This window comes from Lepidothrix coronata, unplaced genomic scaffold (assembly GCF_001604755.1).
Source record: "Lepidothrix coronata isolate B3197 unplaced genomic scaffold, Lepidothrix_coronata-1.0 Scaffold33, whole genome shotgun sequence".
Classification (NCBI taxonomy): Eukaryota; Metazoa; Chordata; class Aves; order Passeriformes; family Pipridae; genus Lepidothrix; species Lepidothrix coronata.
In genome coordinates, this window is record NW_016690213.1 from 2,902,606 (window position 1) to 2,920,557 (window position 17,952).

The 17,952-nt window shown below is 38.1% G+C and overlaps 1 protein-coding gene across 5 annotated transcripts in view; it reads left to right on the forward strand.

Annotated features, from left to right (window-relative positions):
- Positions 1-17,952, forward strand: part of EML4 (echinoderm microtubule associated protein like 4) — a 151,733-nt gene that overhangs the window by 106,040 nt on the left and 27,741 nt on the right. For all 5 annotated transcript variants that reach the window (XM_017811756.1, XM_017811757.1, XM_017811758.1 and 2 more), the window contains 4 exons: positions 8,721-8,844; positions 13,426-13,575; positions 15,049-15,118; positions 16,419-16,529. In XM_017811756.1, the coding sequence (XP_017667245.1) occupies positions 8,721-8,844; positions 13,426-13,575; positions 15,049-15,118; positions 16,419-16,529 (455 nt within the window). The remainder of the gene's footprint in view (positions 1-8,720; positions 8,845-13,425; positions 13,576-15,048; positions 15,119-16,418; positions 16,530-17,952) is intronic.

Here is a 17,952-nt window from a genome sequence, read left to right on the forward strand (position 1 = left end):
CACATAAAATAAGTTTGGAATCACTGTGAAATTGCAAATTATCATAGCAGAAGGTGTTTGCATGGGATAATGGGATGGAAGATGACATTTTTGTGTAGCTTTGAACATCCTGGAATCACTTTGTTTCCTTTTTCTGATTCAGCTGTTTTGAAAATGTCAGTATAGTACCACAAAATATAGATAAATATATTTTTTGCATGTTTAGTTCTTGGAACCCAATTTTTCTAGCAGCAGAAGTTACTGCAGTAATATCTGTGTTGCAACAGTCTGTGCAGATTCATTCTGATGTCTGTTGATAGTATGTATTAGCTATTATAATGAAAGACTTCAGGAATAAGTGAGAATCTGAGATGAGCTTCAGTAGTGAAAGGCTTTAGCTTTGGTGTCTGGATTGACTGGTTTGATATGGAGTCCCCAGAGAGTGTTGCATATCGACAAATATCGACAAGACCTAGGCAATTCTCTTCTCCTGCCAGGAGCAGCAGCAGCACGGGAAGCCACAGCCTGCAGCTGCCTTGGGGCAACCAGTTGATTTTCCTCTGTTTAGCTCCATGCCGAGGCCACGTGTGTTACAATGTTCATCACATTCCCTCGGTGCCTTTATCTCTCCCACTTGGGTTGAATTGCATCTACTTCATGTTAAGGTTAGTCCTGAGCTTTATGCATCTGGATATGTGCTGAAGCAGAGGTCATACCGTCAGTTTGTTTGTTTGTCTTTGTAAATCAGGCCAATCTTTTTACAATAAAATCCAGTACTAAGAAGGTATTAAAATTCTGTGAAAATCTGATGACAATATGAGTGAAATGAACAGGTGCTTACTACAGCCCTAAAAGAACCCTAACTAAAGTTATTCTTTTAAATTCTTTACCAGCAGGTGTTTATAATTGCCTGTAAAATCCATCTTGCTTTTCACTTCAGCAGAAACATTTTTAAAGTATTAATCATAAAGCATTCGTATTTTTATACCCAGAAGTTAAAGGCCTGGCTTATTTTAAGATAAAAGGTAATTTATTTCACTGAGATTCTGTGTTTGAGTTTGATTTTCAGTGATAGCAGCTCCATATATGAATCACTTGTTCACTTATTATAAAGTAATGAGACACTTAAACTTTTTGGATGGCAATAAAAACCATATGTGAAAGAATTAATGGGAAACATTCACTGCATTCCTACGTTTGTTTTTTTGTTGTTGGTTTTTCTCTTGTGCTTTATTAGTTTCCAGTACTATTTATTCTGTTAGTTTAACTGTACTATAGTTCTAGCTTCACAGCACAGAGCAGTCATGAAGCATAGAACGGAAAAAATTTACCCTGCTGACAATGTGTCCTGTCCTCTGAGAGTACAAAATTCAGTAACTACCTTGGAACAGTTTTTTCATCAGGCACAGATTTTGTGTCAGATTATTATTGAAGGTGCTCTTGCCCTGAGGGCAAATGGAGACTCAGTCTATCTCATTATTGGACTGCTTGATCTCATTCAGGCACAGTGCATATTATTAAAAACCATCAGTACTGTCAAAAGAACAAATTTGTATTTGGCAGTTTTTACCATTGGTTCTTGTTGAAGTTAGAATTTTATTATTTAAGCAGGAAGCATTTAGATACAGTTTTATTGAGCTCGTTTGTGTCCAGTATTCCTTTTTGAGTCCTTTTTTTTTTTTTCATAAAAAACTAGAGTTTAGTATTAAAATTTCAGTTAGTTCATTGCAAATGGTAACTGTCGTTAATACTTAGATTCTTAATGTCACCTGATACGTTAAAAAGCAAGGTTGTAACTGTGGTTTACTTATCAAATTATATAAAATTTAATAACCAAAGATCTGGTAAGAAGCTTCCAGGCGAAGTTGTAAAATCATTCCAAATCAAGGCAAGTCTATTGTCTAATCTGCTTTTTCCAGCTATTTGGTTGGCATTGCACCAATAGCAACAGTGGCTGTCCTCTTGTCAGGTTCAGCAAGCGTGGGGTGAGAGATGGCAGACCTGCAGCCACATTTTAATTCCTCTGTAACTTAAAATGTAGTGGTCTGGGCATGGTGGCTGAATTTGGTTATTCGTCTCTGTGCTATTAGTGCTGGTTTAAATTAGAAACAGGCTTCTAAGCCTTTGTCCCTCAGGTTAGTGGTCCTGCAGAGTTCTTGGACACAGGCCTGAAAGCAGAAAGCTTGTGGGAAAGAAGCTATTTGTAGTATTAAAAAGCATAACTTCACTGGTCAAGCAACTAGAAGGTGAAGACAGATTAATAAATGTACTCTGGATGTGGTAGTTTATTGTAGAGCGTTCTACTTGGCCAAGCTAGTTGGAGTCTTCAGGGTTTTTTCATTTGCTTGTAATTCACTTTAAGGATAAGATTTAGATGCTACACACAAATAGAACTGAGCTGAGGGTTTTGATGCATCGACCCACGTTGATCTTTCAAACTAGATGGGGTGGGACCTACTGAAAAAGTCATTAATAATTTGCAAAATTCCTGTAGTGATTCTTTTAGAATTAAACTTAAAACCATGTAGAAAAGCAGTTAATTTTGCTATTTGTTCACTATTACCTACTCTGTGTGTGTGTATATATATAATCTGCTGTATGCTCATTAGACTTCCCTTTATCCATACACTTGCTAGCTTAAGAGCAGTTAATTACAGCACAGACTTGCAGGGCTACCTCAGTGTCTTGTCTAAATAACGAGGAACAGTGGGATATAAAATACATTTTTCTAATATTTTGTCTGGTTTTGTTGAAGAAATCAGTAATTGAGGATGAAGGCTTCTCACATCCTTCTACAAAACCACTGTATATTCCTTGACAATTTGTTTTTGAGGAGTGCTTTTTGGAAAACAGGATTTTGGTTTTGTAATGTCACTGTCTTCAGATTTCTGAAGTATCTAAAAAGTAGCTTTCATGTCTCCTGAATTGCTTTTCGCTGTAGATATTTCTGAGTTAATCTACAGAGACTTCTTTGATGTTTTTTTCTCCTCCTTTCAGTTCCTATTATTTTTATTATTTTCCTTTGCAAACCTTCCATATTCCCCTAGGAATATGATTCACAGAAAGTAATAAATTGCTTATGTGCCATTGCATAAGTCTTTGTGTGCTGACTTCATGGAAGCACTGTCCATGAAGTGCTTTGACAGCACTTAATTTCAGCCTTTCAGATGGTCTGTCTTGCCATATCTTTGCTATCTGTTATCACCTGCAGTGTTTTTCATTGGCCTTACCTTCCAGCTTGCTTCCCCTGAATTGCTGGATTTTAAACTTTCTTCCCAAGGTGAATTAATAGACATTGTTGGGAGTTGAATTTTACTGCTACCTTTGTGCTGCTTTTTTCTTCTTTCTTAATCTCCTTTTTTTTATATGAGATTAATAGCTTATTTATGTTAACAGTAATCTGCTTTTGATACAAGGAGGCTTTGCAGAAAATTTTCAGCCAATCTACTATATGTCTACAATTTTCTATTTGCCCCTAGCTTTAGTCCTGGATTCTTGGTGTTACATGCTTTACCAACAGTTTCTTTGCATGCAAGGTCAGTATACTGGCTTACGGTGACTGTGAGTGAAGATGCACTTGTTTCCTTGCAGATGAGCCAGGCTTCTAGAGTTTCCTCTCACTAGCAGCACCTTGTTTCACTGACATATTTATTTCTCTTTTTTATCAGCCTATAAACTTTCAAAGAACCTGCAGTAGATTCTCTGGTTGCTAACATCTGCTTCCAGCCTGTTGGGACCTATTTGGCTTAGTGTTTACACTAATGAACTTAACATAGGAAAGTAGTAGCACTGAAATTTCACTAATGGCATGAAGCTGAGAGTCCAAATTGATAGAGTTGAAAGCTGAGATTTTAATACAGTAAGACCTAGATGTTCCTGAGGCTTGGAGTAACATAAGACAAAATTAAATTATTCAAAGTGAAAGATCACACATACAGGAGTTGCTAGCAAAGTTCTAAACAGGTTGCCTGCCAGAATTCAATGATGGGGAAAAGGGCTATAACATGCTACTTAATCATATGAAAATTGAACCACTAACTTATGAAAACACAAATGGAATCCTAGAATGTATCAGAAGTAATTCTAATGGAGATCCATATAGCCTTTTGGAAACTGTTAATGCATCAAAACCCTGGTAGGTTCTCTTCTGTAATACTGCATGCACCAACAATCATGAAAGATAAATTTTGTGATGGTGTGGAGACAGACTGAAACCTTATTGTTCAAAAGAGAGTTAAATAGCTGATGTTTTTATTTTTTCAAAATTAAGGCTGGGAGGATTGCTGTTTTCATGCTCACCTGATGCACTTTCAGACAGGGCAAACCTGTGCTGAAGTGAGCAATCGTGCTGTCAATGCTCACAAAAAGAAAACAACCTGGACATGTGATATTGTCACCTGGAAGTCGGAAGGTTCCCAACTACTAGGAGAGAAGGAGGTTTTTGGATGCTATTCGGAAACAGTAGAGTGTGTTTGTGTCACCCAGTGGCAGCCAAGACTCTGCTCTAGAAAGTGAGTGCTGCAGTACCCTGCAGAGTGAAAAACAGAGTGATGCAAGCAGAGAGAGGGCTCTGAGGGGCATGCTCTGGGTCCATCAGGCTGGACTAGGCTGAGCTCAGCCAGGATGTTCCTCGCAAAGCCACAAGCCTGATCAGTGCTCTAACCCACCTTTACGTGGGCCCTCACCATGTCCTGGCTTCTCTCTTTGTGTCTCTCCTTCTGAGCAGTGTTTTGTGTCCCTTCATGTGACTGTGGTCACATTTTAGTCGGATGAAGTGTTTCTGCATCTGTGTGGCTGAGATAATAATTTCCCCAAACCTCTGGGGAAGCCACGGAGAGCCAAGACCTGCAAGGAGTTTGCTTAGGTCCAGCACACCCAGAGGACTGCTACATGAGGCTAATAAACCTGAGCCGATCCTGGGAGCAAAAATTGGGAGTGTTGATCCTGTATTCCCTGGCGCTTGTGCAAAGAGCTTGTCAAGGCTCCAGAGGTGAATTATTGTGGAGCCAAGCAGAGTTTGGCAAGGGCTGTGAATTTGAGCTCAAAGCTGCACAAAAGTAGCTACAGCTGTTCCTGGTGAAGAGCTAGCCCCAGAAGCCAGGAAGCTCCATCCACTTGATGCTACCTTTTGTAACAACTGGGAGCCTGAGCTGTTACTTTTTGTGTGGTGTGGATAATCCATGGCACCTGGGTGTGCTATCTGCAAGGCTTCAACTCTTACTTTTTGATTGGTTTGATCCATATTTGAAAGGATTTATAGGATGTCTGGAGTTGCAGATTAATTAATTTAGCAAGTGCCAAGGGTTCTTAAAGGTATGCCCTCCTATCCCTTTCCACCCTGCCTTCCCCAAATGCTTCTGCAGAGAGGGTAGTGGGGCCTGAACATGTCTTTGTACGGACTAGAGGTTTTTACTTTCATAGCTATTGTTTTCAGGCTGGTAGATACCAGAATTTTCAAGGATTTTTTATTGGTTGGAGTTCGGTGGGGTTTTTACCCACTCTCTTTAAAACTTTTTCTTCCCTGTAGTCCCTTTCATACATTATCTGTCATAACATGACCAAGGCTCCTTTCTTCCAAAAGAAGGAAAAAGAAATTTAGACATTCTTCTATGTACTGGAAAGTAGTGAGAATGCAGGAAAGAAATGTAGTCTAATGCTCTTGAGCATTAATTTGAGCAACTGTAGTATGTAAGAGTTAAATCACTGATTTTCTTAACTTGCAAATACAAGAATTTGGCCTAAGGCAATTAGTTCCTGTTTGGGAATGGTGGTGTTGATATGCTGCCATCCTCTCTAGTGTTTCAAAAAGGTTTTTACATTAATATTATATCTGCCCCGCAGGTTATTCTGACAAAAGGAAATTTACAGTCTTAGACAAAAATCTTTCAGTGGGTCGTCTCTTTTTTTCTAATCCTTCCTCTTCTGTAGAGAGAGGCTTAATCAAGTTATACTTAACCTATGTCTTTCTAACAAGTGTGTTAAATATGTATCTTCAAAGGTAATCTTGAGTAAGTGCAGCTAGCTAATAAAGGTAAAAAGTGTTCTTTCTTTAATGGAAAGTTCAGAGAGCTAATTTGTATCTGAATATCCTGCAGATATTCTTTTCCCTGAGCTCCAGGAGAGCCCCTTCTGGCCAGAGACTTGACTGAATTGCTCTTGGACTCTTCATCTCTTTCGTCTTCAAAGTCTGACAGGTGCAACTGCTTCCATCCTTAAGAATTTCAGTTGCAGCTTGTCTCCACTGTTCTAAGCAACAATGAGGAATTTGATCCTAAATTTTTGGTGTCATTTTACACTGATCTGGTGGAACCAGACGTGTCAAACTCAGTGTTAAATCAAGAATTTGACTTGCACAAAGGAGCGATCTTTTGTAAATACCCTCAGGCTTTAATTTATAAGAGTGCGGGTGCCAGATTTTAATAGAAAGGTCATTGTTAATACATTACTCTTGGTTTTGGCCAGTGTTATTTTATGTCTGAAAATACATACTATAAAAAATATATTGGTGGAAAAATGAGACATGTTACTAGTTTGGACTAATTATCTAAACATTTGTGTCAAACTAGTGACAGCTCCAATCTTTAGCTTTTCTGAGCAGTGCAATTAAGCGATGCACATTTGGTAAACTAACTATTGTTTCTAATTTAGCTGCCCGGAAGTGATTTTCTTTGTTCTTTTTTATTTTATCTGAGTCAAGCTTTCTACTGCTGTCAGTGGATGGACTCGCAAGGTTCTTTTTCAAAGGATCTGTGTTTGTTCTTAGAAAGAAGCAAGACAACTGTTTCTCATCTTTTCAGTATTTATTCCTTTCATACTGTACTTATATGGCTCAACTTTCCTTGTATTAATATGCCAAGTAAGAACAACCTTTTTTTATGTGTTAGTTTTACGTTGCTCAATTATTGCAATTTCTACTCAGGAATAATTTCTTGAACCTGTGGGGTTCTTTTGCACTAGATTTCAGTTGTATTTGCTTCCAGCACAGGGTAAACTTACTGAGGATAAAAGTGACATGGTATTCAAGTAAAATGAATTCTTGGGTCTCAGAAGGTTGACTTGAACAGACTAATCATATTTTTAGATCTGGTAACTTGGTAAATCTGAGAAATGGTGGTCTTTTTCATCAAACGAAAATTGATAAAATTCTTAAGCACTAAGAAACTCCAACTACCATGTGTTAAGATGAAAACCAAAAGTTTTTGACAAATTAAGCCATATGTGTTGTGAAATCTTCACAGTGAGTATCATCCACGTAGTAGAATACTTTTAACTAGCTTATGTTCAGGTACATGGATTCATTGATCTGGTTAAGTTTGATCAGTACAGTGACAAGTGAAGTTAAAATCACACAGGCTCATGGGTAGTTCTTTCTCGGGTTAGGCATTACTGAATATATTATATGGCTTGATCACCACAGATTTTTTTTTCTGTATGTGTCAGTGCTGTCCAAATCACTGCTGTGTGCTAAGATCACCACTGCTGTATTCAAAGCTAGTGCTTTCTGGTGTTTTCAGAGTTGAGGAGGTATTCAACACAATTCCACACTATTTCAATGCTATAAAATAAATAAAATAATAAAATCCCTTATGATCAGAAATATTTCTTTTAAATAACCTAGAATATTCACCACATTTTTTCAGTAGTCTGATGATTGCTGTTCTTCTATCTTGTCTATCGTGAGCATCAAGAATTAATTTCCAAACTTTGTACAAGATAGGTTTATAATTTTAGTGGATGAAAATAGTTACAGGTTTTGCTTTTCTCAGGGTAGAGACCCTGGCTTAGGGTTATTCTTGTTCACAACTTTGATTATTTCTTGATCTTTGCATCTTCTAAAAATTTTTTGTAAGCAAGAGATTATTTTTGACACTATGTTGCTTCTGCTGTCACCAAAATTTTCTGGCCATTAGGATTTGGATAGGTGGACAGCTGGGTGGGTGAAAGATTCAATTGGATAGTGGCCTCAGAGAGTGGTGGTTAACTGGGTCATACTCTGCCTGGTGGCCAGTAGGTGTCAAGTGGAGTCTGCAGGATTCTGGCCGGGACCTCTCCTGTTTAGCATCTTTAAAATGCTCAGGTTCACAGGTGACAGCAGACCAGGGGGCCCAGTTGATGTGCTGGATGTGTGGGCCTGCAGGAACCTCATAAAATTAAGCAGGGACAAATGCCAGATCCAGCACCTGTGGGAAGGAGATGTCCCTGGCAGGGATACAGTCTGGGGGCAGAGAGGCTGCAGGGGGCAGCCCTGAGGGTGCTGGCAAGTGCCAGGTGCAAAAAGTGGCTGTGCCATCTACATCCTTGGGGGTTTTCAAGTCTGGATTACGCAAAAGCCTGAGCAACCTAGTCTGACCTCATGGCCAGACAGAAGTTGGATTTAAAGACTTCTTCAGATCCTATTCAACCTGACATACCTTATATTGTGATACTGTGACTACATATTTATTCCATTTCAGATTTGAAATTGAATTTGAAATTTGCCTTTATAATTTAACTTGCATGTCTAAAATGTTACATGCTTAGTCTGTTCTATCACAAATTCAATTAACACTTACTCTGTGTGTATGTGTGTGTTAGTGTTCCATTAAAAAAAAAAAAATCTAGGCCTTTACCAAGCTTACATTTCAAAAATAATTGTTATATCACAGGTGTTATTTGCATCACTCTGCTAATTCCTCATATCTTTTGTGCTTATTACTTGTGTAAACTTGCCACATGATTAATATGCTCTTTTGTTTCAACAGAGGGAGAATATATCAAGATGTTCATGCGAGGTCGACCAATCACAATGTACATTCCTTCTGATGTAGAAAACTATGATGATATTAGGACAGAGCTGCCTCCTGAAAAATTAAAACTGGAGTGGGTGTATCCTTAATATCAGTAACTACTCACTGTTCCCTGTTTGTCTTGTCTTGCATTTTTCCCCCTAGAATCCAGTGTTTTGTCTTCTCTGTTAAGGGGTAAAAATTACTTAAAAGTGAGGGAAAAAAGTTCAAATTAGTATAACAATAGAAACGGTTTGTAGCTCCTGTGTAGTATGATTTTAAGCGGCAGACTGTGTAGGCACAGAAACACTGTTCCTTTGTTTGTTTTCCTGTTGAAACTAATTCAATTTATTTTCAGTGTGAAAGAAAGTGTCTTTGGAGAGTTACAGAGTTTCAAAAATGTCCCCCTCTGCCTCCCTCTATATTAATGTAGGCTTTCCATTCAGGAACATTATTAGTTTTCAATCTCTGATCGTTTTTAGGAGGTTTTAGAACTACGGAAGATCTTGGGTTTGTTGTCCTTATATATGCAGTGAGAATTGCAGAAGCAGCCGTCCTTTGCACTGCTTCTGTATTTCAGCTCCAAAGTGAAGTGATTAATTTCTTGGAAATTAGTTTGCATTAAATGCACTAAATATAAATGTATCATTTGAAGAACTGAGTAGGTATGTGGCTGAAAACAATTCTCCAAGTTTACTAGATCAGACATTAAATTCATTTTAAGAGATGTGCTTTTGCACGTGGTTGGGTCTTCCTGTCACTCACTCATCTCTACAGGTTCTTCCAGTAAGCCATGATTGTGTAAGTTTCTTAGTACTTAAGTAAAATAACATGTCTAGGCAGCATTTGAGTGGGTGTAATAATCTGAAGTTAGATCCTTCCAGTGTTGCTGAAATCAGGAAGATTTTTAGGAATGTTGATGATACACTGTCATAAGTCAGGAGGAAAGTTTTGGATTAAAAGTCTGACTGGAAGGAAAACAGAGGTCTTACTCACGCTTTGTAAAGCTGTGGTACCCAACTTTCCAACAGCTCCTTGTTGCTGATGCTGGCAGTCGTGACTGTGGAGTGAATTAGGTCAGTCACTGGTCTGGCTGAAATGTAATTTTCTTGGCAAAGTTAACTTTCAAGCAGGACCAGTCCATTGCTTTGATTTGCCCCACAAGCACGCAAGGGCTGGAACTGGCACGCTGAAGGAATATCATCTTTACTTTTCCAGTGTCAGTGACCAGTTTGCTCTGATGAAAACTGATCATGAAATCACACCCTCAGTTAAGTAGGTGCAAATCCCAGTGTGGACACACTTATTTAGTGTCCAAGGACCTTAAGTTCAGGTTAAACCAGTTTCCTACTGAAGGCTAATTAAAGTGAAATAAATCTACTCTAAACAAACCGTCCATATGTTTTGGAATCTGTTTGAGGAAATGTCATCTTAAATCAGACCAGTAAAATTATGAGTGTAGGGAATCTTTTGGATGCGATGGTGAGGAAAATGAGGAGAAGGCAGTGAAATTTATGATGGCATAATATTGGTCTCTATGAATTTGCACAAAATTGTTCTTCAGTTTTGGAGACAGGAAGGTACAGCAGCAGCAGATCTTGTACTTTATGCACAGGTTTAGCAAGGGGAGCAAATTTGCAAGCCAGCTCTAACTTCCAAATATCATGGCAAATTGAACCCTTGTACACCTTATTAAGAAGGCATGAGGACAACGATTCACAGAGTATTTTAGTAATGTCATTGGTTTGCAACTGAAAGATCAACTGAGTGTTGAACTGTTCAATATATAAGTTTTGTTTTGAATGCCTTTAATTCTCCTGCTTCTGGATGATTGTTTATATTTGAGTTTTCCTTTGTTATTACTGTTTTGGAAGATGCTGCTCAACTGTGAACAACTTCAAGAAAAGAACAGACAGATTTTTGGGGTGGGTTTTTAGTTGGTTGATTGGTTTGGGGGGGGGTCTCCTTTTTATATATGCCTACAGAACTGTGTCCTGTTGGTATATTCAACTACTGATACCCTGTCCTGTAGATTAAAGTAGAGTAACGTAGCTTTTGTCTGCCATGCAGATTACTGTCATTTGATGAAGTACCTAAGCTGCTTGGCAAGATAAAGCAGTTCATGGGGAAGTCTGAGCTCTTGACTGTGTCTGGTTCCTGAGTGATTTCATTTAAATTTAATAATTTAGTTTGAGTATCCCTGCTTTGTAGTGCAATCTTTCCTACTGCACTTCAGAACTGGTTAAAGCATATCTGACATTTTTAGTAATAGAGAAATTGGCTTATTTAGTAGCTACAGAGGTCACAGTCAGGGCTGCTTTTGTCAGGCAGTGACTTTATAGATTCTTTCTCCCAGTGTATGGTAGCTCAGTTTCTGGAGGGTATTTCAGACTCCGTTTTATGAGATTATTTTTAGCACTGCTGCTCTTCTTTCTAAGAATAATTGAAGACAGCGGTAAATATACTGTTGAATTCTGATGTACAGTGGATCATTTTTCATGAGGGCTGTGGCTATTTTTAGCCAAGTAAAAACAAACAAACAAACAACCTCCAAAATTTAAACTTGTTAGGCATATTGAATGCTGTGACAAAAAAGTACTTGTCATTTGTGAGAAACATTCTTGATATGAAGGCAGCTGTCTCTCAATTTCCCTGTCCCACAAAACAGGTTGTACCTTTACATGCTTGTAAAAAACATGCTTCTAGAAAATGCAGCCACTCTTTGGTATTTTATTATGTAGGAGGGGTAAAGGAAAGGAATGGATTAAGAAAACGTAACCATTTTTTTTGCAGCCTCATAAATGCCAGAGCTCAGTGGTGGGTGCCAAAATATTTAGCTTTAGCTTGGCTAAGCATCGTAGGCTTCTGCTGTCGAAAGACGTGTTTTTGTAAATCATTAATACTTTTCTAGGATGGATGTTCAAAGATGTCAGTCTTACTAAATCCTTATCAATACACTCCGTATTGTATACAGCAGATTAACAAAATCTGCCTTTCTCCTCTGAAAAGGTACTTAGAATAGCGTTCTTCATGCTTCAGGATAGAAAAAATATTTTCATTGGCTTGTAGCCCATTGGTTTTGAAAGTTCAATGGTTTGGTTTGTTGTTTGTTTTTTTTATAAAAGGCCTTTCTGGAGTTTCTTTTTGGTCCGTCAGTGTTTAAAAGAAGAATAAAGAGGAAAAATTAGTGGTAAAGTTAATAGTAATGGAGGAGAAACAGAGGCATCCTTTTACTCTGCTCTCAGCATTGTGTTGTATCAGCATTTCTCTCTATATCATTTGCTTAGCAAGCCAGTGAATAATCTCTGCTTCAGAGGAGCCATTGTGTTCTTCTGTAATAAACGGAAGACAGCAAGATATAAATCTGTTTTGTTTTCCATATTCCAAAGAGATTTAGTTGACAACTGAATGCAATGTCCCTCTTTGAACCATTGTTTAGTTACAGCATGTGTTTAATTTTGCAAGTGTTTCTCTGATCCTGTGGTCTGGAGGGACTGCAAAAGAGGAACAGTAGTGTACTGGGGGATTTTTGGAGATGGGAGGGTGGCACTGGATGGGGTACAGTGCTGTTTTTGATAGAAGGTAGCCCTTTTCCATGAAGAACAGAGGCCAGGCTATCAGATAGGAGATACCCGTTTAGATACTCCCAAACTTGAACTACTGCACCTGCCTTTATTTGTGAGAAAGGGCCAGCTTCTTCCATCCAGCTTTCTCCATGCAAGCCTTTGAACTTCTTTTATGTACCTGATTAGCCAGAACCTAAAGCTGGAATCCTTTAGCTGAAATTGCTTAATGTATTTCCCATATTTTCATTGCTGTTGCAGGTGTATTAGTTGGCAGTGAAGCGGAAGGCTCTCTAAAGTGCAGGACATAACAGGAAAATTATATTTTTGGGGCTGTAGAGCTACTGTTAAAGTCTGATTTATGATGTTAATTGTACCTAGTGACCCAGGGAACTGAAATATAGGCAGACAGCCACATTAATAGTCTGGATGAAGAAAATGACACCTGTTCCAAAGAAATAATAACGTTTGATCAGTGCTAACCAAGGCTGGTTCACTGTGTTTAAGACTTCTGAATTCCTACAGAAAACATGCCTTTTATATATTTTGGGTAGATTGGGATAGAATATTTTTCCCTGTGTAAGTTCCTTTTGAGTTTGGTTTGTTTTAAAAATACTCTAAAACAGTCTAAAGAAATATTTGCTGAACTTGGCAGCTGCTGTGCAGAAGGCTTGCCTTTTTTTGTAGGGCCTTAGGAATTGTTTTAAAAGGCCAAATGAAAGTAATACTCTGATGCCCAGTGTGCAGATACACAGCTCTGTTGCTGTAAATTATAACAGCAAGTCCTGCTGTTACCTAATGAAATTTTGCATGGAAATTCTTACAAAACTGCAACGCTGTGTTTGCTTTACTTCTAGCACGTCTTATTTTTAACATCAATGAGCATCATTCCTTGAGGGGTTTGGTTTCCTGAAGTCCGGTTGCATGTGGTTTGTTTTGTTTTATTTTTAAAATTTACTAGTGAAATTGTGCTTTTGTTCCAGAGGGAAAAACTTAAAGGGCATTTGCTCCTCAGGAATCCTTTAAGAAGAAAAAAAAAAATTTTGTCGAGGTTTTTTTTTTTTTTTTTTTTTTTGGTATTCAGTGATTATGAAAACCTTGACTTAAAATATGTATAGATATGGGTATCGTGGACGAGACTGTCGAGCCAATGTTTACCTCCTTCCTACCGGAGAAATTGTATATTTCATAGCATCGGTGGTGGTACTATTTAACTATGAGGAGAGAACTCAGCGGCATTACTTGGGTCATACAGACTGTGTTAAATGGTTAGTATATAACATTTGCATGTAAGTATGTGTGTATTAATGCAGAAATATATTATTTTTTTCTTCTCTCCTGCTATATGTGTAAACTAATTAATGTCATCATAATTGTAGTTGTTTCCTGTTTGATTTCACTTTAGTAAACCCTGCACAAATGAATGGTGCTAGAGCAGTCCATGCTAGCTTAAACGTAAAACAAGGGGATATGCAGACAATTGAAGAGTGCCAGGTTGAAGAAAGGATCTTTACATAAATTATTCCAGATAGTTATCTCAGAAATTACAAATTGTTGTTAACCTAACTCTAAATCAGTTGTTTGCAGAAAGTATGGCAAAGGTGTAACCTTAAAGGAGAACTAGAAAACCAAGTAGAAAAATGAGCAATCGTTTTCTCATTTTTGTAGAAGATGCCCCATCCAAGTATTAAGAGAGTCTGGGAAATCAGAAAGATGTTTGCAAAAAGAATTAGAGAGGGAGGGAAATTGAAGCCAGTGTCACTGTGGGTGCAAAGGCAGGTACTGAAGTTGCTGTGATAGTCTGAAGAATAGTGCACAAAATGTAATGGTGAACATAAGCTCCCTACTGTACTGTACCTGACTGGAGAAAATTTGATATCTGAAGCTCTTTTCTTCTGGCTGTGTTTTGATAAATGTAATTGCTTCCTGTGGGAGAAATGCTGCCAGTCTTGTGTTCTTCACTTTCATTCAGAAAACAGGACTGAATTGTAAATTTTTTTTGTGTCCATCATTCTGACCTCTTCAGGCTCGCCCCTGCTTCCTCTTTCTTGTTTCAAAGGCTTTCTTCATCTTTGTGATTTTACAGAGAAAGCAAATAAGAAGGTAGGTCAAAAAATCTCTAGGACTGAGAGAATGTATATTCTGAAATCTGTTTTTTCACATCAACTCCAAAGCAAAATGTGATAAGCAAGAGCAGATTTTTGCTTACACTAGTAGTGCACCATACTTCTTTAGTATAGTTAAATCAGTAACTCATTTCACATGGCAGTAATCCCTGACTCCTGGGTACACAGGCAAACCCTCAGCCAACTTCTCTGCCTTTTTTCCCCCCAGATTCATGATACCTGTAAGTTGAGGCATAAAATACACTGTAGTGTTTATAAATATGACACATAACAATGTGCAGGAGGTCCATTAAGAGACAATATAGATTTTGTTACAGTGGACTCCTGCTGTAGTGCAAACCTTAGATTGATCAGAGCACACGTGGAGGTGGCTCTTCTGGCACTCCTAGTTGTGTGCCAGCAAACATTTCAAGAGCCTGATCAACCCATCAATACTGCGTGTAATGACATAGTCTGACAAAAAACATTCAAGCTGTCTTGTTAAAAGTGGGACTTAGGATCATAAGTGTCTTCATGGGCTTCTGTTGAGAAACAAAGAAACAAAAATTTACAAAAAACCTCTCAGTTTTGAAGACCTATGACAGCAAAAGCAAGTCATATTTCTGTCTGTCTTAGTCTTGCAGTTCATCCAGACAAAATTAGAATTGCAACAGGACAGTTAGCTGGAGTGGATAAAGATGGAAGGGTAAGTAATAGAGCTGTTGAGCAGTAGTATCTTGTTTTGAAAATCAGGAAAAAGTGGTTTGAGTTTTTTTTAATCATTACCTTCTGTTTGCAGTTTATTTTGTGTACTGTGTTTACTGAGATACTTTGACATTTCTCAGGTTACAGCCTGTACCTCTAGCAAAAGACAGTAACAATGAAGCACTCAACCATATAGCAAAAAGAGCAGAAGCTCATAAAGTCCGTTACCTATGACATAGGAAATGCAATTTTAATTCTGCAAGAAAATGTGAAGCTTGTAATTGATTCATAAAGCCACATCATTTCTGTTACATTACTTTCAATGAGTCTTCTCCCAGAGGAGAACAAGTCCCGAGTTCTGTGGGTCAGAAAGAGGAAACCAACTGTGAGAATTTGTGGAAGGTGTGCCAAGCTATCCTATAAACTTGCTCATTTGAGATAAGGTGCCTTTTAAGTGCTCTTATCTCTGGCTCTTGGCATACTCTGTCAGAATTTAATTGGATTATTTTCATGAAGTTATAAACAGAGGAAAAAACAGACAGATGCTACAACGTATAGAAGCATATTAAATATAACTTTTTTTCAGATGTTCAACTTAATTTCTTAGATTTTGTAAGAAATTCATGTGAGGCTTTTTGTATATATGATGTTATGATTTCCACTGAGCATTTTTTGACTCTTGTTAGAGCTGATTGCTTTTCCATCAGCACAATGATTTATTGTCACTTTCTATGGTGAATACTGTCCTTAAGCCAACTTTATTCCCACTTCATTTGTGATTGTTTCACATTCCTGAGGCTAAGCTGATTTGGGATAGTAGTTCTATGAAATATAACCATGGACATTTTCATTGAGTGGTTGGTGATGGTTAGGGAACTCGGTGCACTAGGGTTTGTTTCATTTATTTTCTTTTTTTCCTATTTTCTATATAAAAGCAAAGGTTTGATCATTATTTTCAGTTGTTGCATAATATTGCTAGGTCTGGGGTCTGAAATGCAAGATGACTCTTCTGTTATTTGTTCAATTAACTTAAATTGGTTGAAGTATGTTCACAACTACCAAATGCCATGATAGTTACGGCAGCGCTGCCTTGTTTATAGCCCAGACACAGGGAGCAACATTGTCTTGACTCTCCCCTTTTGACTTCAAAGTTAGCATCCAGCAGCATCATTAGCTCAGGTCATCCTGCATTTTGGTCTGCAGTTTGTAATTCAGGTGGCATTTGATTAACAAAACCTGACACTGGCATATGATGCTTTCACTGTTGATGACGCTGTTTGTCCCCTTGCTTTTTCACGCAGCCTCTGCAGCCCCATGTTAGAGTATGGGACTCGGTGAGCCTGGTGACACTGCAGGTTATCGGCCTTGGGACTTTCGAGCGTGGAGTGGGCTGTTTGGATTTTTCAAAAGCGGTAAGATGGGTGCAGTGACTCGGTGTGTTAAATAATTTATGCAGTCCTTGTAAACGGGAAGGAAATCTCTGGAGATTTTGCGTGTGGTTGTCTAGCTGAACTCTTTTGGTATTTGAAAGTGTGTCAGTAAAGTTTATGTATACTTGATAAAACCAGCTGACAGCAAACGAGCTGGAAAAACAGGAAATGGCATATGTAAAATTGTGGTAACAAACTAGCATAGTAAATAAATAGCAGGCAAGAAACACCTGAACCAGAAATTGAATTCTGTACTGGGTTTAGTGGTTTGGTTCTGTTTCTGAGGGGCTTGGTTCTTTTTTGGTTTGATGTTAAAAACAACTTTGGTAGTGAGGTTTGTGAAGACAAATTTTAGTCAATTCTGATAGGAGGGTTAACTTTTCTGCTTGCACAACTGGAGTAGGTTTTTGTCCACCAACAGGAAATTTAGAAAAGAACCCTTATGTTATCTTGTACTGTTTTTTCTCCAAGGAATAGCTTGTTCACTTTTTGCCTCTACTTTTACATAGAAAAAAAAATAGAGGTCTTTCTTACTGGGCCCACAGAATTTATCAGAAAAATCAGTAGCACATGGACATGCACTACTTGGCATTGAGAAAGTTCTCATTTCAAAATTGCCAATGAGTTGGGTTTTTTTGTAAAATATGTGCATATTTTAATCTTTAAGCTGCCATTGTATTTTCACCAAAACACTGAGGCGTATCAGACCTGAAAACCTGGGCTGGATTCTTTCATTCCAGCAAGAAGAATTAATGTATGTAAAGAATAAAAAATGCAGAAGAAGTGTCTTACAGTATTTTGCTAATAGAGGAAGAGACTGACAGGACAGCTGAGGTGGGAAGGGTTGTCTGCAGATCACCTCATCCACTGTCCTGCTCACAGCAGGTTCAGTCAGAGCAGACTGCTCAGGGCTGTGGTCCAGCTGAGTTGTGGGTATCTCCAAGAATGGACACTCAGCAGTGTCTCTGGGTGACCTGTTGAAAAGAAATTCTCATGCTCTCTTGCTGCAGTTTCACTTCACATTGAAGTGTTCCTAGGTTAGTTATAGTAGGTTTTGTGTTTCCGTGAATAAGACTTTTGTTTTTTTAGACAGAGGGTAGCATAAATAAAATAGATTAATATGAAAGGAGTACTGTCATTCCTGTCACTCTAACAAACCAATAAAACTTAGATAAGGGGTTTTCTCAAGGTGAATGAGAATGTATTCCATCACTTCAAAAACAAAACAAACGAAAAAACCTCAAGGAATTGTTGAGGATTAGATTCTAGTTTTTTATTAGTTCTCTTTTGCAGCTGAAGCTAATTTTGATACCTTGTTACAGTCTCACGTGATTCCTCACTGTATTGACACAGTTCACGTGCAGTATCTAGAACTGTGTTTTTACCACATAATTCATTAACCCCC